The 25,782-nt window shown below is 39.5% G+C and overlaps 1 protein-coding gene across 1 annotated transcript; it reads right to left on the bottom strand.

Annotated features, from left to right (window-relative positions):
- Nucleotides 1-422: 422 nt before the first annotated feature.
- On the bottom strand, nucleotides 423-24,867 carry PWP1 (PWP1 homolog, endonuclein). Its single transcript, XM_037847241.1, has 15 exons — nucleotides 24,714-24,867; nucleotides 22,639-22,697; nucleotides 22,322-22,506; nucleotides 18,682-18,767; nucleotides 18,481-18,577; nucleotides 16,896-17,006; nucleotides 15,890-16,020; nucleotides 15,248-15,306; nucleotides 9,843-9,939; nucleotides 9,082-9,143; nucleotides 7,151-7,262; nucleotides 4,878-4,968; nucleotides 4,656-4,777; nucleotides 3,477-3,582; nucleotides 423-2,512 (listed from the first exon to the last, which is right to left on the bottom strand). Exons 1-15 carry the CDS (start codon nucleotides 24,783-24,785, stop codon nucleotides 2,403-2,405), a joined length of 1,500 nt encoding a protein of 499 aa, XP_037703169.1. The 5' UTR covers nucleotides 24,786-24,867; the 3' UTR covers nucleotides 423-2,402.
- Nucleotides 24,868-25,782: the final 915 nt, after the last annotated feature.

The raw sequence follows: 25,782 nt of genomic DNA on the forward strand, positions 1-25,782 counted from the left end.
GACGTCCTTCCTTGAGATTATGTTTGATTTTTTCGTATTCTCAGTGTTGTCAGACTGCTGAATGTTCTGCTATACTTTTCAGCTACCTTTTTTAAAAAAAAATTTAGTTTCTCACCTAGCATATTAAGAATCAGCAAATGCTTGAGAGACATGAGCATAGTGCTAAGGACACTTCTCTGTGCCTTCCTCTACTACCAGGGTCTTTGCCCCTCAAGGCCTGGCTGCCTTGGAAGCTCTCCAACGACTTCAAATGGATGTAAGATGGATTTTGTTCAGCTTTTCTTGTTTTCAGTGGGAGAGCAGTATAAGCTAATCTGTCAGAAATTGAAACTGAATTCTGAATGTTTGCTCTGATTTTTTTTTGTTTTAATTTGTCTTGAAAAGACCCCCCCCTCCCCGTGCCAAAAAAAGGATCCAATACATTTAATACATTGTCTTTATTGAAAACAACTTTCAATGGTTGGCGTTGTAGCTAGGGTCCTGGAACAATTTGAAGCCACATGATTATACCTGTAAAATGCTCCCCACCCCCCTAAAAATTGACATTTTGCTTTATAAAACTACCAGTCTCAGGGAATGTGAACACAGGATTTAATTAGCTGCAACATCACTTTGACAAGACCACAGCCTTTCCACGTGCTACCTAATGGAAACACCAATCACAACGAACCTATGAAAGATGGAAATAGTGTTGCATTTTGTTCCCCCATGTTCCATGTCAGATAGAGCATTCCCTCTGGGTCACAAATCTTTGAGCTCAGATCTATGGTAGGAAGTGATGGCAAACACTTTCTGCAGTCAGTATGGCACAACTGAGCCTCCTTTTTATTCACAAGCCTGGCTTGGATTTGAATCCTCATTGTTACTCAACCCCCAGGATTTGACTACCCCTGCTGCCTGTTTACTTAGGTGTCTCACTCACTGCCTGTGCTGGGTTTCAGCAAAAACTTCAAGCCCAAACCAGCATTATTCTAGTTCTAGTGAGTCAGATCTACTCTAACCAATAGCTTCCGAGACACATGATCTTGGCTCTGCCTGCTTAGCATTCATCAGGCCTAGTACTTTCAAGGAAGAAGAAGAACTGTCACACCTAATTTTACTATTTTTAACTTTTGACATGTACTCAATATGCATTCTTATTTATTATACATATATGTTTTGGCAGACTCATATCTATGGTAAAACAGTGAAAGTTTTTTACTTTTTATACATAACTGAGGCTTTTCCCCTGAGCTGAAAGCCAGGAAAGATGCATTTTTTACAGCAAATCTTTACAGGAGGAAACCAACACCAAATCTGAGAGAAAATTAACTACTGCATTTATACCTATCAGAGTTCTCCCTCTAGCAGTCACTATTTTTAGTGATCTTGGGCTTGTTTTCATATCTAATTAAAAGCCAAATCAAAACAACCAGAAGAAACAAACAAAATAGTCACTCCATCTTTCAGTCTACTGTCCTTTCTAGACAAGACAGATTTTGGTAAACCCAAGCTGCTGCAGCTTTACACCTGCATCTGGCTTGGAACGACATTCCACAGCATTCACCCTAAAATGATTGAAGTTACATGAATTACACAGGAAATGTTAATGGTTCATGAACCGACAGGTCTTATCTTACATTCTATCAAGTTAGCACTGGGTTTCATACATCAAACTAATTTCCACCACATGCTAAAACTCATGCTTAAAAGGACTACTTAATCGCAATTAAGACTGCCCCATTAGGCTAAGAGTTGGGACTGTTCTTGTTCACACTAAATCTCCCGATGCCTCATACAGCACTAGGTGCAGAAGAGGCAGTCAATGTTCCATGAATGAATGAATGGATGAACAGTCTGCCTCTTCTTGATAACTCAGACTACCATGCTAGGAAAAAAAAAAGGCATGCCACTTTTAATTACACCAAACTCTAAGGTTAAGCAGTAAAAACACTTTTAAATCATGACCATTAACTTGAGAACAGTCAGTAGGAAGGTGCAGTTTCTGGGGTGCCTGAGTCTGTTCAAGGCCTACTGTGCAATCTTGGCCAAATCACAACCTTTCCAGGCGTGGGTTTACTCATCTTTCCAGATTAGAGAATATTTCCCTTTTAAAAGTTCTATAAACTTTTACCTGTTTTGCAAACCTACAGTACCTGTGACTGATGGCATATTTAAGGAATTATTTTTAAAAAATCTTTTTTATTATCTATTTCAAATGCAACAGGAGCCTTATACCACCATAAGTTCTAAAGGTGAGCACCGAGACGGCTCTGTGCTGCCACTGTACTTGCAGGGTGGCAGGCAACAGGAACTGATATTGTTTCGTAGTCCCTCTGCATGACTGCACAAACATGGAACATTTTCAGGCTGGCCTTTTAAAACAATTAAAGTGAACAAAACAGGAAATTATCTGATCTTCGTTAAGACTCCATTGGTGTGTCTGCACTCCTGCTCCCGAAAGGGCCGCTAACATATGAATTTCTTGCATTGCCCAGAACAAGTCTCTCTCGTCTTCCAAATGCTTCATTTACTAAAACACAGAAAAAAGTTAATGAACTAGCAGATCAGGAAATTAAGTCTGTCATATAAAAAGACTAAAATATAGATATGAGTAATGTGGGGTGGAAATTTTGTCTATGAAAATATATTTAAATAACACTTTATAAAGGGGAAAGTAAAGAACCAACTCAGAAGTCAGAGTTAATGTTCTGAATAAAGTCAATCAAGTTTTAATTTTAAAGTAGTCCAATTTATTTTTGTACTTAAATTCCTTTGCCTGTTCTTGATGTGTCTAACCCTCCTTGATAGTAGATGTCCCATTTTACCAGTGGTAACTCCATTCTTCCCTTACTCTCCTTCTGTTTCCTATTTTCTTTCACTTTTCTCTGCATCATTACCAGCATAAAACATTCTAGATTTAGGACCCTTCAGATGTAAACAAATCAGAATAATCCAGAGAGAAATCACAGGACACTTCTACATGGGAGAATTCATGAATCAGAGAGTGGACATATATCCTTCATGTGTAAAGGAGGACACACCAGACTGCCTCAGTAATAAATAAGCACCCTCCTGAAGGGAGGGTGGTGGCCCCCTTTTGAAAGCTGGGTTTTGCAAAAAATAGTTGAGAAAAGGCAGAGATTTATTCGCATTGGTAACTCAAGGGGGTGGGGGTGGGGCAGTTCTTTGAGACCGGGCTGTATTTCCTTCCAGCTTTCCCACACTATCTTTCAATTTTAAGATTCAAATTTTGTCATAAAGATAATAGGGTATTTTAAAAATGATCCACATTTAAAGTGTGAAGACAAAATTTATTTATGAACATGAACACTTCCAAATTATACTTGACCCTCTCAATTTCCTAAGCAGACTACAGCAGCAGATAGATACTGGATCTGTCTTTGCTATCTGCCTATTGTACTCAAGTCACACATTTTGTGTTGGCCCTTAGAAAATTCATTCAAGAAAAGTGGGAAAACTAAAGGTTTTTTTACCTGAAGAGACTGTGCTTATATCCCAGACCCGAAGCCCCTCTTTCTGTCCTCCAAAAGCATAAATGAATGGCAAATCAGGACAACATGAAGAACAGAAGAGAACTCCCTGGGGAGAAAAGAGCAGCAAGTCAGTGGCGTTGATCTTTCCAGGGAGCCCTAAGGTCCAGGCCCATCTCCTGCCAAGAAGGACCTATAGCTTTAATGGTGAACAGAACCCCCCAGTATCCCTTTTAATTCACCACAGAGGGACAGCACTACAGCACGGAGCAGGACAGACTTGGGTGGCTCTGCTGTGAGGACACCTGTGGGCTCTATGGCCACTCAAGTCTGATTCTCATATTATACCAGGATTCCTGCCACGTATTCCTAGAAACTTTAGTTCTCCTTTCTACACAATGATGATACCAGAGCTCACTATTAAATCATTTTTAGTTTTTAGGTCTTTATCTCCCTACTTTTATGACTAGGTAATATAGAAAATATGAATAAGGAAGAATATAAAAATCACTCAGCAAGATAACCACTGCTCATGTTTTGGGATATAATCTTGTAGATTTAAATATATAAAAATTGCTTTTGTAACCTGCATGTCTAGACATATATATAATCTTTAACAGCTGCACAGTGTTCTACTTTATCTATAATCAATTTATATAACTAATGCCTTAGTATTAGACAGCCTAGGACAGCATCTAACAGTATGTAAGTGCTCAATAAATATATTCGGAATGAATGAATTCAGGTTATTTCCAAACTTTATCCTACTGCATAATCAATTTTAATGTAGTCAGAACTAGTTATGCCCAGAGGTGGTGAAAGATACACAGATAAATTGATCCTAATAGCTACCATTCCCAAAAGTTCAGGATTTCCTGGTATGGTCCTGATTTTAGGGTAAAAAATGCAGCCACTCCACTTGTGTAGAAAAACTTTTCCTTCCTTGGACTCACTAAGCAGCCACTAGCTATGTGAGTTGGAAAAGGAACCAGAGAGTTCCTGATTTCCCCCATACCTGTCCTAAGCCATAAAACAACACAAGAAACTCCCACACAATTTGGCTAAGCTCAAAATTAACTTCTCCAACAAATTTAGATTCTTTAATGCAATGATTCCCAGAGAAACATAATACAGGTCAGAAATGGAGTAAACAGACAATAAAAAGGCACAGGGAAATCTTACCATTTTCATGTCCCTTGAGTGAACTAGACTCGGCCTATCTCCTAATATGTCCCAGATCTTCACGTATTTGTCTGCTGAAGCAGTCACAAGACAACCCTTGATTTGACTGCTTAGATCAAGACCTATAAGGAAGGTATGATTAATTCTCAGTCTCTCACCTTGAAATACAGATTTATTTCATCATAAGGTCATTCAAATGAAAGAAAAACTATTTTCACTCACCAGAGATTTCATCATTGTGTGCATTAAGTGTAAAAACTGGCTTATCTGAACGTGCATCCAAATTATATACAAATCCGTCATCCGTACTGGCCTGGAAAGAGAAGATGGGCAAGACCATGCTGAATGACTATGAAATTTAGCATTGGGTAAACAGTATAAATCATACTGTAAATCAGCTATATCCCAACTCACCTGCAGAGCTCATTAAAAATTAACACGGACACAAAGAATTTAATTTTGGATATGCTGAATTTGAGTGAATTTGGCCCGCACGTCTATTAGGCAGTTGGGTACATACATGAAGCTTGTGAAGAGCAATCTGGAAGGGGATTGGGATGTAAAAGCACAGAAGTAGTAGTTATATCCAAGAAGGAAGAGGGGACGAGCCCTGGGAGTGCAGAATTGAAAGAGCAGTGGGTTGAGGACAGAGGCTTGGGGTGTCCAGCTCCTGAAAATACAGGCTGAGGAAGAGCCCAGAGAAGGAAAAGTTAAGAGAGGGAGGGGGAATGAAGAAAATGGCAGGGAAGCCAAAGAAACAGAGAGCTTCACAAGAAAGGGTGATGAACCCTGTCAATAGAGAGTAGAGATTCAATTAGATAAGGACGGAAAGGTAGATTACATTGGGTTGTCACACTTTTAAGACACAGAGTGTGTATTTGCAGAATGAAGGCAACACTCAGTACAGGAGAAAGGACACCTGATAGAGTACAGTCTTAAATGCTAGGCTGGGGATGGGGCCAAAAACAGAGGAGGAGGGAGGTCATAATCTTTGTTACTAGAGGGAAGGAGGTGATTGATTGTGATCACCTCCCATTTCCCTAAATATCTGTGATTTTAGTACTGTTGACAACTTATTAGCAAATAACCTCAGGAAATATGTGTCTCTGCTGAGAGCCAAAGCACAATATAAATACAAATACAAATTCCCTGGTTTATGGTGGCTCTGCTGGGGATGGCACACACCTCTACCAAGGGCATGCATATTTGAGATGGAAATGGTCTCAGAATTGTTACTTCAGAAAACTTATGAAAATTGTCCACATGTTATGAAATGTGTTTTTAAAAAATTCTTTCCCTCCTTTCAAAGCAATACACATTCACTTTAGAACTATTAGGAAATATATGGATGTATCACAATTTCTTCCAATTTCATCCAAGCTCTATTGGATGAAAGCTGGGATTTTATTTTTCCATGGATTGAAATGTCAGTGGAATCTTTGGGATGCTACAAGGGAAAACTGTCACCCCACAAACATTAAGGGTATTTACAGAAAAACCTTATAGACCTTTTCTCCTCTTTGGGAGACAGTGTGAACACAAGAATCTACAATGGAATTGTGCTGGTTTGGAGCTGTTATGAACCCCAGAAAAGATCATGTTCTTTTAATCCATTCTTGTGGGTACAGACCTATTGTGGGACCTTTTTTTTTTTTAAAAATTCATTTTTACTGAGATATAGTCACATACCATGCAGTCATACGAAGCATACATTCAGTTGTTCACAGTACCATTATATAGTTGTGCGTTCATCACCAAAATTAATTTTTGAACATTTTCATTACCACACACACAAAAATAATAAAAATTACAGTGAAAAAGAACAATTAAAGTAAAAAGAACACTGGGTGCCTTTTTTTTTTTTTGCCCCTATTTTTCTTCTCATTCATCCATACACTGGACAAAGGGGAGTGTGGTCCATATGGCTTTGCCAATCACATTGCCACCCCTCATAAGCTACATTTTTATACAATCATCTTCAAGATTCATGGGTTCTGGGTGGGACTTTTTGATTGAGTTGTTTCAACTGAGATGTGACCCAGCCCATTCAAGGTGGGCTTTAATCCTTTACTGGAGTCCTTTATGAGTGGATAAAAGGCAGACATTTGGCGAGTGCAGAGAGAGAAACCGTCCGGAGATGTTAAGAGAGAACCCACAGATGCTCAGAGAGAAAGCCACTGGAATCAGAACCTGAAAGCAACAGAACCTGGGAGCAAAGGACCAGCAGATGTTGGCCATGGGCCTTGCTATCTGACAGAGGAACCCCAGATGCCAGCAGCCTTTCTTTAGAGAAGGTAGCCTCTTTTTGATGCCTTAATTTGGACATTTTCATGGCCATAGAATTTTAACTTGTAACGTAATAAATCCCCATTGTTAAAAGCCAACCCATTTCTAGTATACTGCATTCTGGCAGTTTTAGCACACCAAAACAGAAATTAAAGAAAATAAGTTGTTAGTATCCTAGAAAAGCCAAACAGTAACATGCAAACTCTTACCAAAAAATGACAAGGTGAAAAGTGATTCCAGGTCACCCTCTCGATCTGCCCACTGAATCGCCACATCCGATGGCTTTCATCTGGGCTTCGGCAGTCATACAAGGCCACCGACCTAGACACATTCAGGCAAAGTCAGGGTTTTAGGAGTCCAAGTCTCTTAGAAGTTTCAAATTTATTTGTAATGAAACTAAAAAAATAAAACAACAGTGAAAATTCAACTATTTAAAAGTAAAGTCTGTCTTAAGGTTATAAAATAAAGTAGAAAAAAATGAGTTGAGTCTCACCAGTTGGTGGACTCTGGTCTTGTGACCTGAAGGCACTGGTGGCTCTGGATGTCACAGTGGCCTTGACTTTTTGCAGGTCAAATGTTCTCTATTTCCAAGGCAATTCTTAAGTCCCCCTTCCCAAGTGGTACTGAGAGCCAGATAACTGATCTCTTAGCCACTCTTACCCTCTATAAGCAGGTTATTGTATTGGGGGAACTGAGAGACACACTTATGTAATTCTGCATGAATCACTACTAAAAAGCGTAAATATTATCAGTTGTCAAAAGGAGTCACCCCCAGAGAATCTCTTTTGTTGCTCAGATGTGGCCTCTCTGTCTAAGCCAACTCTGCAGGTAAACTCTCTCCCTACCCCTCTAGGTGGGAAATGACTCCCAGGGGTATAAATCTCCCTGGCAACGTGGGACATGACTTGCAGGGATGAGCTTGGCCCTAGCTCATGGGATTGAGAAAGCCTTCTTGGACCCATAGGGGGAAGAGAAAGGAAACAAAGTTTCAGTGGCTAAGAGATTTCAAATAGAGTTGAGAGGTTATTCTTATGCATTATACAGACATCCCTTTTTAGTTTTTAGTGTATTGGAATAGCTAGAAGGAAATAGCAGAAAGTGTTGAACTCTGACCTAGTAGCCTCGATTCTTGAAGATGACTGAATTAACTATATAGCTTACATGTGTGATTGTGTGATTATGAAAACCTTATGGCTCCCACTCCCTTTATCCAGTGTATGGACAGATGAATAGGAAAATAAGGACAAAAAATAAATGAACAATAGTGAGGGATGGGGGATATGGGATGTTTTGGGTGTTCTTTTTAAATTTTTATTCTTATTTTTTTTTGTGGTAATGAAAATGTTCAAAAATTTATTATGGTGATGAATGTAGAACTATATAATGCTACTGCAAACGATTGTACACTGCGGATGATTGTATGGTTTGTGAATATATCTCAATAAAATTGAAGTTAAAAAGCAAAAAACAAACAAGAAAAAGGGTAGGGAATCAAAATAGAGACTGCAAGTTGGTTTCTACTTCCAGCCATCTCTCCCATCAGACTACATCTGTAAAAAGGAGCACAGGCACGACTCTCAACCCTTCTTTGGTCGACTATAGCAGTGGCCCCAATTTTTCACCTCTCCCTACATCCATGCTCCTCTGTCTTGGGACTTGGGAGTCCTTCCCATAGAGGCAGAGAACATCTCCCTACTCCATGGACCTGTTTTGTCATGAGAATAAGGCGGAAGAGGACTAGCTGTGGGTCTAGGCCTCAGGAGGCCTTGGAATCTCTGCTTTTGCCTCTGATCTTGCCCTGAGGGGAACATACATGGACCAACCTGCTGGTCCCAGCAGGTGGAGGACTAACACAAGGAGGAGAGCCAGGTCTCCCGGCTCAGCCCAGACAAACCAAGATAAGCAGAGCCACCAGTCAAATTCAGCTGAGATCAGCTGAATTTCACAGAATAAATAAATGTTTATTGTTTTAAGCCACTGAATGTTGAGAGATGCTTTGTTTCACAGCAATAGCTAACTCATACATCCTCTAAAAATCAAAGTAGCTACTAGTTCTTATATTATGTCAGACCCACATTCTCTTGAACTAGTTCAACAGGATAAAAACAAAGCAGCCATAATTCTTGAAGTGCTTTCTTACTTATCGTATGATCCAGAAATAAGAGTCTGTGCTTCAAATGGATGAAACTGCAGAGTCTGGACCTACGGGGAGGAAACATAAACAAACAGATGTTTCTCTATTTGATTTTGGTAAAATTACCTAATATTTGGCTGGAACCAATTTGGCAGTATTTCCATAAATCCATCTCTTTAAAATTCAGTATACTTAATTTATATATAAATTAAGTATATAGTACTTAAAGTACTATACTACATAATCAAAAGGACAAACCATACTCCCAAATAAGCACTTAAAAAGCAGAACAACATTTTCCAAACTGTTTTTGGCAGCATTATGTCTCTCAAATGTCAACAGATATCCAGAAGGAAAAAAGTGGAATGGTGGGGCTCAGAGGTCAGGGAAGGGTCAAACACATCTGGGCAACTCCATGTTTTGGAAGCCCCACAGTGTGCATCATCATGAGATTCCTGAGGAACTCTGTGATCATGGAATCCATTGAACTCCTCAACCTTAACTGGTGACAGACACCCCCGTCTCTTAGCAGGAGCCTCTGAAACATATTACAGGGCACTAACGTTCCTTGTCACTTCATCTTTCAGCACAATTTATCCATCTCTGAGATGAGTATTGCACCTATCAGACAAGGCATGTGAAGGTCAATGAGACATGTAAAAGCACTCTGTAAACCACAAAAAGCCATATATGAATGTTTGGGATTATTTTAGCCAGTATTTGTCCCAGATATTGAAAACTCCTTTCTATTCAGTAAATCACCATACCTTGTCTGTATGTACAGCGAGGCTAGCTGCTGGTTTTCCCAGAGACATATCCCACAGAATTACAGTGTTATCAGCTGATGCACTCGCCAGCACATTTCTGAGAAAGGGAAAAAAAATATCAGGTAATCTTTTAAAAACCAAGAGTGTTAAATGTAAGAAATTAATTCCATTTACAACAGCATCATAAAGAATAAAATACTTAGGAATAAATTTAACAAAGGAAGTGCAAGACTTGTAAACTGAAAATTACAAAAAAATATTGAAAGAAATTAAAGACCTAAGTGGAAAGACATCCTATCCCAAGTTTAGGGATTGGAAGATCTAATATTGTTAAGACAGAAATATGCCAACTACAGACTGATCTACAAATTCATCTACAGAATCAATCAATTCTATCAAACTTCCAGATTTTTGTTGTTGTTACAGAAATTGACAGGCTGGTCCTAAAATTCATATGAATACACAGGAGAACCAGAATGGCTAAAATGACCTTTAATTTTGAAATAGAAGAGCAATGTTGGAAAAATCATTCCTCCCAATTTCAAAACTTACTCAAAGCTACAGTAATCATGACAGTGTGGTATCGTATAGGATAGACACACAGACCAATGGACTAGAATTGAGTTCAGAAATAAACTGTTATGTTTATGGCCAACTGATTTTCAACAAAGGTACAAAATCAATTCAATGTTCACTGGGGAAAGAATAGTTTTTTCAACAAATAGTGCTGAGATAATTGGATATCCTTATGCAAAAGAATGAAGCTGGACCCCTATCTCATCTCACACCATACACCACAAAAACAAATGAAAATGGATCATAGACCTAAATGCAGAACCTAAAATTATAAAACTCTTAGAAGAAAACAGGTGTTAATCTTTATGACCTTGGGTTAGGAACTGGTTTCCTAAACAAGGCAACAAAAACACAAGCAACTAAATAACAAAACAGATAAACTGGATTTCAACAACCCACAGAATGGGAGAAAATATTTGCAAGTCACATAACCAATAAGGGACTTGCATTTAGAATGCTTACAATTCAATAATAAAAAGATATAATCCAGTTAAAAAAGGGGCAAAGGATCTGAAAAGATATTTCTCCAAGGAAGGTATACAAACGGGCAATAAGCATATGAAAAGATGCTCAATGTCATTAGTCATTAGAGAAATACAAATCAAAACCACAGTGGTATAGCACACTGACCAGGATGAGTATAATGAAGAAGACAGACAATAACAAGAGTTGGCAAGAACGTGGAGAAATTGGAATGTTCATACATTGTTGGTGGCAATGTAAAATGTTGCAGCTGCTACCATATGAACTAGGAATTGCACCCCTAGATATATATACCCAAGAGAAATGAAAAGATGTATCCACATAAAAACTTGTACATGAATGTTCCCAGCAGCATTATTCATAATAGCCAACATGTAAAAACCACCCAGAAGTCCAATGTCCCAAATGGTGAAAGAATACACAAGATGTGGCTTATCAACATAATGGAATATTATTTGGCAATAAAAAGGTATAATGTACTAATATACACAACATGAATGAACTTTGAAAACATTATGCTAAGTGAAAGGAGCCAGTCACAAATGACCACATATTGTATGATTCCATTCATATGAAATGTCCAGAATAGGAAAATTCATAGAAACAGAAAGCAGATTAGTGGATGTGAGGGGCTGGGTGGATGGGTTATGAGGAGTGACTGCTATGGGTATGGAATTTCTTTTCTTTTTGGGGTGGTAAAAGTGTTCTGGATTTTTAGATGATGATGATGGTTGCATAACTATGACTATACTTAGATTCAAATGAATTGTACACTTTAAAAGGGTGAACTTTATGGTATGTGTGTTATATTTCCATGAACTGTTATTTAGAAAGAAAAACAAATGTTAAGAGGAAAAAGAATGATATGCCTATCTCTTGATCAAAAGATGATAACGTGGTTCTACAACAGAACACAGGCTTTAGAGTCCAGAAAACGTGAAACTGATTCTTGACCTTGCAGCTTATTAGCTGAGACACATCCACTTTGTGTTTCAATTTCCTTACCTGCCAAAAAGGATATGACCAACTTCAAGGGGTGTTATGCCAGTATCTGGCTGGCTGACTGGCACATAGTAGGCCCTTGAGGAATGTTAGCGGCCTTCCTTTTCTCCTAAACCCACAAGTGACTCCGAAACTTAAGAGGTCAATCTTCAGCATCTAGCTTAAAAATAGCTCAATATGGAATCAAGCCGCTAATGACAGTAATGTTTTTGTTCAGAAAATCAATATACTGTTAAAATAAAATGTTGCTGGGTCCTTTTATATTATTTCCTGAAGGAAATTACTTCCTGTGCCAGTTTGGATACATTATGTCCCCCAGAAAAGCCATGTGCTTTAATGCAATCTTGTAGGGGCAGAGGTATTTAGTCTTGATTAGGTTGGAACCTCTGGATTAAGTTGTTTCCATGGAGATGCGACCCACCCAACTGTAGGTGATAAAACTCTGATGGAATTATTTCCAAGGAGGTGTGGCCCTACCCCTTCAGTGTTAGTCTTTAATTAAGAACTCAGACAGAAGGAGCTCAGTGCTGCAGCTGAGACTTTTGGACAGACACTTGGGAGCTGCCTGCTTTGGATATGCTTTGCTCTGGAGAAGTTAAGAGAGGACAAAATGCCCTAAGAGTAGTGACCTAGAGAATTTTGGAGAAAGCCATTTTGAAATGCAACCTGGGAAGAAAGGAACAGAAAACGCCGGAACAGAAAACGCCAGCCACATGCCTTCCCAGCTAACAGGTTTTCTGGATGCCAACAGCCTTTCTTCAGTGAAGGTATCCCCTTGTTGATGCCTTAATTTGGATACTTTTATAGCCTTAGCACTGTAACTTTGTAACCAAATAAACCCCCTTTATAAAAGCCAATCCATTTCTGATATTTTCATAATGGCAGCACTAACAAACTGGAACACTTCTATTATACAAACAACTTTCAGTCTTCGAACTTATGTTTCAGTGGTGCATGCAGACTCCTAGGAGGATCGTGTTTACTCAGCTAATGCCAGCATCCTCTACTCCATGAATTTCAGAGATTCAACCATTAACTCTCACATACAAGCCATATATTTTAGGTCCTTGGCACTTCATGGGTAAAATGTTAAAATCTCATAAACTAATTTATACACAATGCCTAGCAAAAGCAAAAAATTTAAAATTTCACAGTCCATTTTTACCCTCGTCATTCCAAAAGCATCTGAGATTTCCTTCCAGCTCTAAAGTTCTAGTTCTACAAAGCTTAGAAATAAATGACAAATAAGAAAAATTTTTGAATGCTACATTCCCAAGAACACTCCAAGACCAAGTATGAATCAGCAGAAAAGAGGCATCTCAATACTGGGAGCATTTTACTAGAAACCAAGGTTCCTACTAGTAACAGTATCAATGTATTATTCCTCACCCAAATCCCAAACTTTCTGTATCAGAATTTGCAGAGTCCTAACTGGGAAGCATTCTGAAGTACTCTAAACCATTCCAGTAAAGAAAGGGGAAAGGTGAGGAGAAAGGAGAACCAAGGCCTAAAATAAGACGGAGAAAAGGGCTGAGGAACAAAGAAATGTGTGGCACTGAAGTCAAAGAGAGGTGGTATTCCGGTCTGCTAATGCTGCTGGTATGCAAAATACCAGAATTGAACTGGCTTTTATAAAGAGAGTTTATTTGGTTGCAAATTTACAGTCCTAAGGCCATAAAAGAGTCCAAACTAAGGCATCAACAAGAGGATGCCTTCACTGAAGAATGGCTGATGGCATCTGGAACACCTCTGTCAGCTGGGAAGGCAGGTGGCTGGTGCCTGGTGGTCCTTTGCTCCCGGGTTATGTTGCCAGTCCTATCAGCTCCTGTGCATCCTTGCTTCTTTCTCCCAGGGCATTTCTCTCTAAGCATCTGGGGGTCCTCTCTTAGCTTCACTGGGGCAAACTCTGGAATTCATCTCTTAGTTTAGCATCTCCAAACGTCCTTCTGTCTGCATCTCCAAGTGCCAGGGACTGTGTCAGCTCTTAGCTTCTTTCAAGTACTCCAGTGAACTAATCAAGACCCACCCTGAATGGATGGGGCCACACCTCCATGGAAATAATTTAATCAGCGTTCTTACCCACAGTTGAGTGGGTCACATCTCCATGGAAACATTCAATCAAAAGGTCACACCCTAATTAAGACTAATAAGTCTGGCCCCACAAGACTGCATTAAAGAACATGGCTTTTCTGGGGGACATAATGTATCCAAACCAGCACAGGTGGGTACAGATGGGGCAGGACAAGAATACAGTGATGATGAATGCCTAAATGGGACCAGGGAATTGTGGCTAGGGAAAGAAACAGGAGAACCAGTTGGAATACTGAGAAAGGGCTGTGCCACAAGAACTAACTTGAAGTTACTCCAAGTAACAGTTGCCATACAGTATATAAGAATTCAGTAGATGTAATTATTCTGACAGTTCAGACTAGTAAATAAAAGTGGGTTCCTAAAAGCATGAGACACTCAATATTATATCTAACATTCATCTGCTCATCAGTCAGGGCCAGGCCTAATTTAGATAAACACAACTCGCTGAGAAACTCAAGTAGTAAGACTCAAACACCTGCCTGTAGACTGGTAGCATCATATTCACCTGGGGAAGCTTAAAAAAACCCCAACAGGGCCCTGTTCTAGACCTATGAATCAGTATGGAGGGTAGGGAGTATTGGAGTCCAGAAATTTGTACTTTAAAGGCTTATCCAGAAGATTCTGATTTGTGGCTAGGCTTGGGAAGCATTGACTTACATGGCTTTCTCAGGTCCACGTCCCCAAGTGGTGGTCACTCTAAGGGGCCCGAACACACACAAGATGACAGGATATCCTTTGGTGAGCTAGCACTCTGGAATTCTCCTTAGAATGTTACAATTCTAAACTGGCTGACATGATAGACATGCTAATCAAATGTGCCTTGGATAATCCGGTTAGTTCCCCACCCTAAAAAGATCTAGCACTTACCTTCCTTGCCTTAGCAGCCGCTACTTCACATCAATCTACACTAATAGGACAATGGTCTTTTTTGTAATTGTTGCTGAAGGCTAAGTGGAAAGAATATGTGAATGGGATGTTATGAAAACTAAACGGGATGCATAATGGATCTCCTGTGAAGAAACACGAGCACACTGCCATCACTGCAGGACACACTGTTAGTTTCCACTGGAGGATGAAAACATGACATGCAGGAAATGCCAAAATGGAGAGCAGAGCTCCTGCCCTCAAGCAGCACAAATGGCAGGAAAGGAAAGTAAGACAACTGCGATGCCCATGCAAGACACAGGTGCAGGCACGAGGCATGTCACAACAGTTACATTCCTGTATAATCCCCCCAATGTCTTTCTTTTTACCTGATTAGCTTATTCCATGAAAGGTCAAGAACAGCATCAGTGTGCCCTTCTGAGGAACTCTGCAATGATTGTCCTTAATTATTTTTTGGATTCAAGTTTCCCCCATCATAAAATTGATATGTTAATTTAAAACGTTCTTTTACATCTTAAGCTCACCGTTTTCATTTTAAGCAAACTAGCTTGAAATGCTAAAGAAACAACTTGTCTCCCTGTTATTTTAGATACCTATGATAAAGTCTTTTCAGGGGAGAAACTACAGTAATACCAAGTCAAGATGCTAGAATTCTGTAAGTATCAAATTTTTTCTCTCCCCTCCCACCAAGTCTAACAGTTTTAAAAACTACAAGAATGAATATGTAGATATTTAGACTTCAATATACTACAGGCTAAATAGAAACAAAAGTTAAAAACTAGGGTATTAGTATAAATAGACAGTAAGATCACAACCTGTTTTTTGTAAGGAATAACAACATGCTAATGGATGTTTTATGCAATCAGAAACTGATTTATCCTTGGATAAGCTTGTCAAAACTAGAAATCAGAGTAACTTCATAACTACTTGTCCTATCCCACTACTGATTAGGAAAAAGTATATTCCTGTTATTTTTTGTCCCCTAGTAAACTTATCTCCATATTTATTACCTTCTTTCCTTTCTTTTTCTTCTTCTTTGACAACTTACTTCCAAGTGTGAAGACTGGCTCTAAGGAGTCCACTATATCAAGGTCCCACACTTCAATAACAGGGGTCATGTTTCCTACTGCAATATAATTTCCTACAGGAGGAAACAATGCATTTATGATCCAAAAAATAAAATACATTAAAAAGTTCTAATAGGATCCACTACACTGTAGAGCAGACTGAGTAATGGCTTACAGCAACACTTCTCAGTGCCTAACGAAGGACCTGAAGATGTTAAGAATGTGGATTCTATTTCAGGAGGTCTTGGGTGGGGTTCCAATTCTGCATTTCTAGCCAGCTCCCAAGTGACGTCAATGCCCTGCTGCTGCTTCTTGGACTACAAGTTAGGTAATGAGGGCCTAGTCTTTAGGCCCCATGTCCTCAGTTATATAGTGGCAATAAGGAAACAACCATCGTCTTTCAAGGGGCTGTTGTGAGGATAAGATCAAACAAGATAATGAATGTGAACATGCTTTGCAAACAAGAAGAAAGCTGCTATTATTTATCAGTGTTTAACTTTAAGAAGTACCGACAGGGATGATTATTCCACACAGATGAGGCTAAAAGGATTAACATGAGAACACAATTATGTGGCTTGCCCTAACGCTTTACATGACAAGCCTCTTCCTTTTGGTTTTACCTAATGTTTTCTGAAAAGGGCTTTGCCACTTAACTCTACCTGGTAACTTCAGACACATTGTGCCACTTTATACTGGGTTTTTTTGTTAAGACTTTAACAGTTCTGCAGCCCAACTTGTTTTCAGGTCCTTTCAGTCAATAGAGGAGGAGCTACCTCCTTACCCTAAAGCCGGGAGATATATACAGATCCAAAACAATTAAGTGATTGTGTTTTAAGAACAATACAGCAGCAGCAATTCTGAAAACATTCATACAGAATATATAACTTATGTGTCTAGGAAAAATACACAGGACTAGGAACCGCTGAGCAATCTTAAGTTCTCCAATTACCAGTAGAATCATCTGGGCTAGGATCAAAATTCAGCCATTCCACACTCAGAGGATACGCAGACAAAAGTATATCGTGGTGCACATAAAAAGAGTCTTCTTCCTGATTATAAACTGAAAAGATTAAGAAAAGAGACTTGAAATCACTTCTCACTCAAAGAACCCTCTCCCTATTAATCTGACAGAGAGCCATAATGCTTCAGTGAGACTCATTTGATGACATTAAAAGGTGATGTCGAATTAAGTCACTGCCAGGCAAAAATTCTGCATGACTACTATCTTCCTATCACCAGGTATGCCTCAAAGGGGTCCTAAACACTGAAAGAAATATTGACACCTGCCTGACTACTCCATCTATATGCTAAACGATCCCGTTTTCTAGTTCACCCATTACAGAAACCAAAATTCCTGTGAGGTTTTTATTTTATCTTCTTAGTCAATAGGCTTCTCACAGGCAGACTTAAGATTCTGAAGACTTCAGAAATCCAAGCTAAGAAATGGTAATCTAGAAGATGCCAATAAACATTGAAAGTAAAGGTTTTAATTTTCAAACCATGCAACTATGCTTCCCATGATAACGGCCTTATCAGGTCAATAACCTCTTTAAATCTTCAAAGCTTCAAGACAGATGAACAGAAGACTGCTGAGGGAGAGTGTCTAGGCAAGGATAGACTTGTTTGAGGATAGCTTCACAGAGGAAGGGGCAAGAGAAACAAAAGGAAATGTGGAGGCAGAGTATTCCAGATATCTTGAAAGTCTATTTTCAGTACATAAAAAATAAGAAAAATGAAAAAAATATAAAAGTTACATGATAATACATAAAACATACCAAAGCCAGGCAAGTCATTCAATTAATATTTGCTAAATTAGTAAATATCAACATTAAAAAATAACTGTTTAAAAATTCAAATCAATGCCTATTTCAGATTACTGCAAAGCATTCACCTCTGGCTTTGGTTCAAAAACTCCCTGGAGTGGGAAAGGTGATCAAAATGTTTTAGTTCCAAAAGAAAAATGCGGTACTCTATGTTGAATTACTATGAAGAAAATAAGTATTTTGCAAAGGGCTTTTGATTGTAAGGGAAAATATCTGAAATAACTCTTTAAAAAAAAAAAAAAAGGCAGGACAAAAAAACTGTATATGTATAGTATACCTTATGATATATATAATATTATCTTAACCACATAAAGAAAAAGTGGCCAGAAAAAGAGGTTGGAAGTAAAAAGACAGGAAGGCACATTACTACTACCTCAAAGTCATAAAGTTTCCTTGTATGTTTATAATTTTACTTTCAGATTATCCATAGTAGGGAAAAAGGAAGAAAAAAAAAAGCCTAGCAAAAATGGTTAATTAAAAAACCCTTATCAGCACCTTCCAGTAGACCTATTTCTATAAAAAAGGTCAAGGACACAGACTGCACAAGTTCAAGCAGAATAACCAGGAAATCTGTAGAATTTAACCATATAACCAACTCTCAGAAGGAATACAGCAGAATCTCTGCCTAAAAGTTCATAATAGTAACTATCATGGTTATTTTAATATCACTTTAAACAGAGAACTTTTTAGGAAGGGATTTATTTCACCTACCATGCACCTCCAAATTGCATTGGTCCTGTTCAGCTCTGCCACAAACTATGAGATTGTCACTAGGTTTAATCAAAAAATCATCACGTTCATATTGCTCCTAAGTGGAGAGAAAAAAAGAAAAGTCATTGGCTAGAAGCAAATATCCTGTAAGGTTTTTCAAACACTGAAGAGCATAATCAGAAAAGCCATGTCAATATTTACCGTATCTTTGAGAGTAACATAAGGATCTTGATCATTACTCCCATAGACTGTAAGACCCAAAAGAGATTCACCAAGAGTCTCAGCATCTACGATAAATGTTTGTAAAGGGAAATGAATAAAACAGTCATTTTGGAAAAAAAAAAAAAGAAAAGAAAAAGGCATTCTCCCCCTGTCGCCCCCCACCAAGACAACCCATCTTTAGATCTGGACTCAACCATCTATTTTATGCCTAACTCTGGATCATTCAAAGGTAGGCAAAGAAAGAGCAGAAAATAATAAACAGGAATTTAAATGGTATTTACATTTGAACATGGAATGCATATCTGATATTCTTGGAGTATCGCTTTTCCAATGAAATATTAAATCAAACCATGAAACCCCTTCTTAGAAAATATTAGAACTCTACTCAGTTCTCTAGCTTACTCTTTGCAATCATTATTAGAAACTGCTACAGAGAAATGGTCTTGAAGACCTGGAAATAAACCTACACTAAAACAAAGAAATCAAAACAGAATGAATAAGGGTGGCCTGGTCAAATGACATTGAGAAATGATGGGTTTCACAAAGTGAAGTGTCCTTAAAGCAAGATTCTCAACACTGCTGATATGCTAATGCTTTTCTCACTAAGATTATTTGAAAGCAGAATTTTTCTTTTATTGCACATACACAAAGGTACCACACAGGAGACCCCAAGTAACAAAATTCAGAAAAAAGATGCGTGATTAATTGTTAGGGAAAGGTACTTTAAGGCAGTAGAGGATCCAAAAGATCTGACAGGCTAAGCAGAAGGGAATTTCTATTGGATGAGAAAGGCAGAGGTGATAATCAGCTGTTTCTGAATGCCATCTCTCCAGGTTAGGTTAGCTGTTCTTTTCTCTGTATTCCCATGGCACTTAGCCTAGCAGGAGGGTAGCAAGGTTAAGGACCTGCAACACAGAGGCCAATGAAAAAACAAAAGGTCTACCCACTGCTAGACAGCATCTAGCAAAGTACATGAAAAGAATGAAGACTTTAGAGCCAGAGAGTGTTCAAACCTCAGTCCCATCATTCACCAGCTGTGTGACACAGGCAAAGTCATTTCATCTTTTTAAGCCTCAGTTTTCTCTGCTGTAAAATGGAGGTAATAATTCCTCTCAATATTGCAGATAAAGAAAAATGAAGCCGGCAGCAGTGCATAGAAAGGACGGCCAGGGGGTGAGAGGAAGAATCAACATCTAGATGGAAAAATAGATAGATGACAAGTTAGAGAGAGAGGGAATGAAGAAGTCAGGATTACTTCTTGCCTGGAAGAAAACAGGGATGCCAGAGATATAAATTCTGGAAGAAAGATTAGTGTACCTCTGAAGATTATGGAAAATACCCAGCTACCTCTCATGTGAGCTCTTCTCTGATTCCTCTTCCCCACTCACATTACCCTAACCCAGGCCCTCATTGCTTCTGCCCTGATTTATTTTAAGTCTCCTGCTTCTTCTGGGGGAGGTTCACCCTGTCTCAGGACCCATTCTGTTCTGCTCCTGTGTTAACTTCCTAAAGCTCACAGCCAGCCATCACATGTCCCATGTTCAAAAACCTTTAGTGATTTTCTCCTGCACAGAGAACACGGAGATTCCTAAGTGTAACAGTCAAACCTCACTGGGCCCCAACAAGTCCATTCATACTTTTCTGCAACCCACCCCCATCCATCTTCCCTGTGTTTCATTCACAGAGATCAACTTGCTGAGCATTTTTCTCACCTTGGCTCTCAAATCAGTTTCTTCTCCCCATGATATACATTAGGTCAAGCTCAACATCAGTTTGACACTAAAGGCTTTCTATAGCTCTGTCCTATTCCACTAAAATTTCCTATTTGCCTCAATCCCACCTCCCCAGTATTGTCTACAATGCTGAAATGGGCCCCATTTGAGGCATCCAGGCCAAAATCATTTTATTTTTATCCAGATAATCTTTGCCAATTGATTTCATGTCCACCCAGAACCTACTTCCTCCCTACATATTTATTATATATTGGTTTTCCCATGCCATCTCAAGCCACATCTCTATGACTTATTCTTCAAACATTCCAACAACACTAACTGCTCATCTGGATGCACCATAGTGCTTTCCACCAACCCATATGTTCATGATTGAAAAAAACCCACACTTTGTATAATGGAAATTTCCAAACAGGCAACAAAGGTATTCAGGGTATAATGAACTTATCACCTAGCTTTGACGATTAACATTTTCTCAATCTTGTTTTTTCTACCCTCCTTCATCCTCTACCATTTTGGGGTTAAAAGCAAATCCTAGATAGCATAATATTTTACTCATAAACACTTCAGCCTACACCTCTAACAGATAAGGACATTCTTGGTGTTTCATCATAATTATAATCACTATACAACTTTCTTATGTACTATCTTGAATACACTGTCTCCCCAACAAAAATCTAGCACAAGATGGGATATTTAATAAAATGGGTAGTTTTTAAATTTATTAGTGCTTCTTCCAGAAGTCCAAGCTCTTAATGAGATAAAATAAACAGAGTATCCTCTGAATATCTCGAGCATCACTGAACATAGAGCTCTGCACACTGTTGTATTTCCTCCCCATTCACCAAATGAAAACCACCTGGTGGAGAATTCAAGCAGAGGAACTGAAAACCTAATGGGGAAACGGATGGATGTTTTAAAAAGCCCTAGAATATCAAAACAAAGAAGACTCCTTTAGATAAAAATGGTCTTCTTTGGTATTTTATATATTCTAAATTACATAATGAATGTTCTATTTATATTTACCATCACTTGATCACTAGACATCCTTCAAGATCTTCTCTTAAAATCAACGAGATGGTTGTGATTTTGCTTAGTCGCAAATAACATGTATTAAGAGTTAATTTCTTCTGTCAAATTTGCAGTTTTCTGACTTTATAACTTGGGGTTGCTGATTCCAGCTATGAGTCCCACTAGGCCCCAGAGAGGCAAAGTAACTGGAATAAACTTTATTTAACCTACTCAATGTGCCAAAACTGCCTATTTCTCCAACCCTAACATTAGGAGTTTGTTCTACTCAAGGTAGCACACACCAGAAGACAGCAAAGTGAGCTCATCCATCTTCTGTCAGCCTTTCTCACCTATACTTTTATGTCCTTTCCCCCAAAGAGCATTATAGTTCTGTTTACATTCATGTCTTCTCAGTTCACTTTATCTCACTGAGGTTTCCTGCACAAATCTATCTACTCCTAATTTGCCTTCTGCTTTATCACCCTTTTCTCTTTCCACATGCAGTTCTCTTATTTTCTACTTATCTCCAACAGCAATGTTTCAAAATGCACATGTTCTGGGAAAAAAAAGATTGCAGTGGAAGGAAAGTTAAATAAGGAATAAACCTAAATCCACCAAAATTGCATACAAGAACTCAGAAGTAGGTTAGAGATTATTATACCTGTTACATGAAATAAAATATTACAACACCAATTTACTTAGATCTTAAATTGTGGGATAGAGTTTATTTTTTAAACTAGTTTAGGAAATACACACTCTGCCTCAAGCCTTGAACCAGATTATTTGACTGATGCAATGGACAACAAAATCTCAGAATAAAGCTTCTGAGTACCAAAAACATGACTACTAAAAACCAGCAGAAATGAACGGATTCTAACCTGGGTCATCATCCTCATCATATTTGTCCAAGTCATACTCGGCCAGCTCATCATCGTCCAGCACTCTGTCGTCCTCAGGGTCGCCATCGTCCAGGGGCTCCCGTGGTCGAGCCTGGGTACGTGCACTCTGCATACCGTCTTCTGAAGGATTACCTGTCTCCTCTTCATCACTGCCACCTTCTTCTCTGTAAGAATTTTAAAAAGAAGAAAATAAATCACCCAAATGGCATGTCCAATAGTAAGACCACCTTGTCCTCAGTATTTGAAATATTTTTTGATCTGGACTATACCAAAGATTTCAACATCCCCAAACTTACTGTAATTTTTCCTTTGCTTCAGCAATGAGACGTTTGACTTCCTCTTTACTTAGCTCTACCTATAAGAGAGCAAACATTCATATGATTACAATATATTTAAGGTAATCATTAGAAGTCTTTGAATTAAAAAAGAAGTTTGCAACAAATGTAAAATATAACTTCAAGGGACATAAGAATCAATTATCAATTAAGGTTCTCTAAACTTAAAGTAAATAGAGTATTTACAATCAAAATTTCTTCCCACCTGCAACTGTTAAAAAATCAACACTCCCCCCTCCACCCTCATTCTACCTATCCTCTGTGGGCATTTCTAAACTAGCCTCCCTGGCCTTGGTCCTCTGTTCTCTTCCCTATTATGACTGTCAAGTATTCACTGATCAGGCACTCACTCCCTTGCAAAGCTCCTTCATTCTGGAAGCTAAAACTAACCACCTCTGAACTGATGACTACAAACTTTTCCCTGCCAGTCCTATCTATACTTCGGCCCATTTTTACAACAGCCTGTGAGACTCCCCACTTGCACATCCTTTTATCATTCTAATACTAATGAGTTCAAAATTGAAGTCACTTTCTTTACCTTAAAATTGGAATTCCTCACCTAATCAGTGCCTTTAAAACACTCTTACTGCTACCAAACTGTAATCTCCTTGAAGACAGAAACTGACTTGTCATTTTATGCGTGAGCTCACAGTACAGTGCCTGGCCCACAGTGCAGATGCTTAATGACAGTGATAAATGAATCAACCAACCACCCAGTTTCTCCTAAAATGCCTCTAGTAAACATGGAAATCCTCTTGAGGGGTGACATTCTATTGTTGGACAGCTCCTGAAATTAAATCTGATTTCTTGAGTTTAATTAAAAGGCACTTATTTTTCTGGTTTCTTTTATTAGTCCTAATTTTCCTCTCTGTAACCTCACAGAAAAAGTCCAAACTCTTACTCATATAAACTCTTCAAGCAATGGTTCTCAAGCTCAGCTGCAAATAACAATCACCTGGGGATCTTTAAAAGCCCCAAACCAAGTAAATCATGCCATTTGAGGGGTAAGACATAGGCATCAGTAATTTTTGAAGCTTATCAAGTGGTTCCAATGTGCAGACACATTTGGGAATCACTGTTTTCAAGTATTTTAAAGGCCATATATCCTACAACTTTTAATAAGAAAATGTTCTGTCTCTATAAACATGCACTGAGTGCCTCCTGTGAGCCAAATACTGGAGTAACAGTGATGAATAAGACACAATCTTCATCCTAGTAGAATTTATATCTGTTGGGGCCAAACTAGTCCCTCACTCCTGTTAACCTTTGGTACAAGTCACTCACATTCCTGTTACCTTCCCTTTCACCTCTGTCATTTGGCTCAGTCAATGATATACACACATGTCAGTGCCATAAAGGCAGGGACTTTTTCTGCTTTGTTCATGCAGTATCCTAGGACCTTTAACAAAATACCTGCCATGGAGAATGCACTTTAAAAAATATGTGGTGAATGAATAATTAAAGTAATCATCACCTCCGCTATAGATTCAGTCGCCAATTCCTGCAGATTCTTCCTTCATAATGTGTCACATTTACCTCCCATCCTCACTGCCACCAGCAACATCTCACTTGGATTAAAGCAAGAAATTCCTAACGTAACTCCCGGCCTCACCACCATGTAGTTTCCACACCAGGTTTCCTAAGCTACAGCTTTTCTCCCTCTTTACTCCACCGACCACACCGAGAAGTGGAAAGTCTTCCTCTTGAACCTGAAAATGCACTGGGTGGAGGGTAGAGAAGCGTGGTCTTGTCAAGAAGGCTTTTGGGGGATTTCCTTTCAGGCTGCGAGGTCCACCTGTGTGTGAACTGGAGGTGGGGCTGGGGATAGGGGACTGGTGAAGAAGTGCGGCCCCTGACGCCCCAGGCCCAGGAGACCCAGACCACCGGAGCCGAAACAGGCCCAAACTGGCCTCACACCGGCGAGCCACACCAGTCAGGCCAAGAACCCCGTAAGCCGGGTCCGAGTTCTCCATGCCGGGCTGACCCGGGGGCCGCAAAGAGGCCGCGCCCCCCATGCCCGAGCGACCAAGCCTCACCTTATCTGGTGTCTCTTTGGTCACGCCGCAGCGGACCCAGGCCACGCATGTCACCTGGCGGCTGCGGTTCATGGTCCTCGGCTCAAGGATACTTCCGCCGAAAAAGCCGGCCGCAGCGGGACGAAAACCCTTGCCGCACTCCAGCCCGCACGCCACAGACTGCGCACGCGGCCGCTGCCTGGGCAGTGCGCAGGCGCGGACTCTGCTTTCCGCAGCGTCGGCGCCCACTTCTGACGTCTTTCAAAGGCGCGGAAAGGGTTGGAAGTGGGAGCGGTTGGAAGCGGATGCAGTGAGGGAAGCAGCCATGTGGCGTCGACTCTGTTATGTCGAGTGGAGGAATTGGCTTTCCCGATTTGTTCTGCTCGTGATAGAGTCTGCGAGCTTCGTGGAGGCAAACAAGATATTTGGAACTATAGGTGTTTGTCAGAGGCCAGGCTCCACCATTGCTATTTTACACGCAGTCCCATAGACTTCAAGGTGACAAATGGTAATTGTGGTTTTCTTGTTTTAAAGCTTTTTTCAAAATGAATCAGTCATTTCAAGGAGATTCTTCTGCTATTGCATTTCATTTTGTTCTTGGATTTTACTTTCTCACCTTCAAGCATTTAGCCCCTATTATATGCTAAGTGTAAAACGGTCTTAGATGCCCAAACACAAAGTGCTTGTTATGTGTTAGACACTGTTTTAAGTGCCTGATAGTAATTTATCTCTTAAGCCTGTGTGGGAGGTCTTATTTCCATTTTACAGATGGGAAAACAGTTATCTTTCCCCAGGTCACACAGCTAGTAAGTAGTATATTTGGAATCTGAACCCAGGCAGTGTGACTCCAGATCCCCTGCTGTTACCATTATGTCATACTTCTCAGCTAATATTAGAAAATGTTAGTGACTGGAGGTAGATAAGGAGGGATAGTCTGAAACCAGGAGCCCAGAAAGATCTAGGATCTTGATCTCTTTCTTGGCTGTGTGACCATGTCTAGGTCATTTGCCGTCTCTAAGCCTTGTTGATATATATGCCTCTCCTACGTTTGAGACAGGCAGGCGCGCACACACACACACACACACACAAC

Source organism: Choloepus didactylus, chromosome 8 (genome assembly GCF_015220235.1).
Source record: "Choloepus didactylus isolate mChoDid1 chromosome 8, mChoDid1.pri, whole genome shotgun sequence".
In the NCBI taxonomy this organism is placed as follows: domain Eukaryota; kingdom Metazoa; phylum Chordata; class Mammalia; order Pilosa; family Megalonychidae; genus Choloepus; species Choloepus didactylus.

Excerpts from the sequence above, each read along its gene's own strand:
- PWP1 (XM_037847241.1), bottom strand. The coding sequence starts at position 24,785 with ATGAACCGCAGCCGCCAGGTGACATGCGTGGCCTGGGTCCGCTGCGGC. Across the intron at positions 18,768-22,321 it reads TGATGAGGATGATGACCCAG|ATGCTGAGACTCTTGGTGAA; the intron begins GTTAGAATCCGT and ends CATTTATCGTAG. Across the intron at positions 16,021-16,895 it reads TAGCCCAGATGATTCTACTG|GAAATTATATTGCAGTAGGA; the intron begins GTAATTGGAGAA and ends TTCCTCCTGTAG.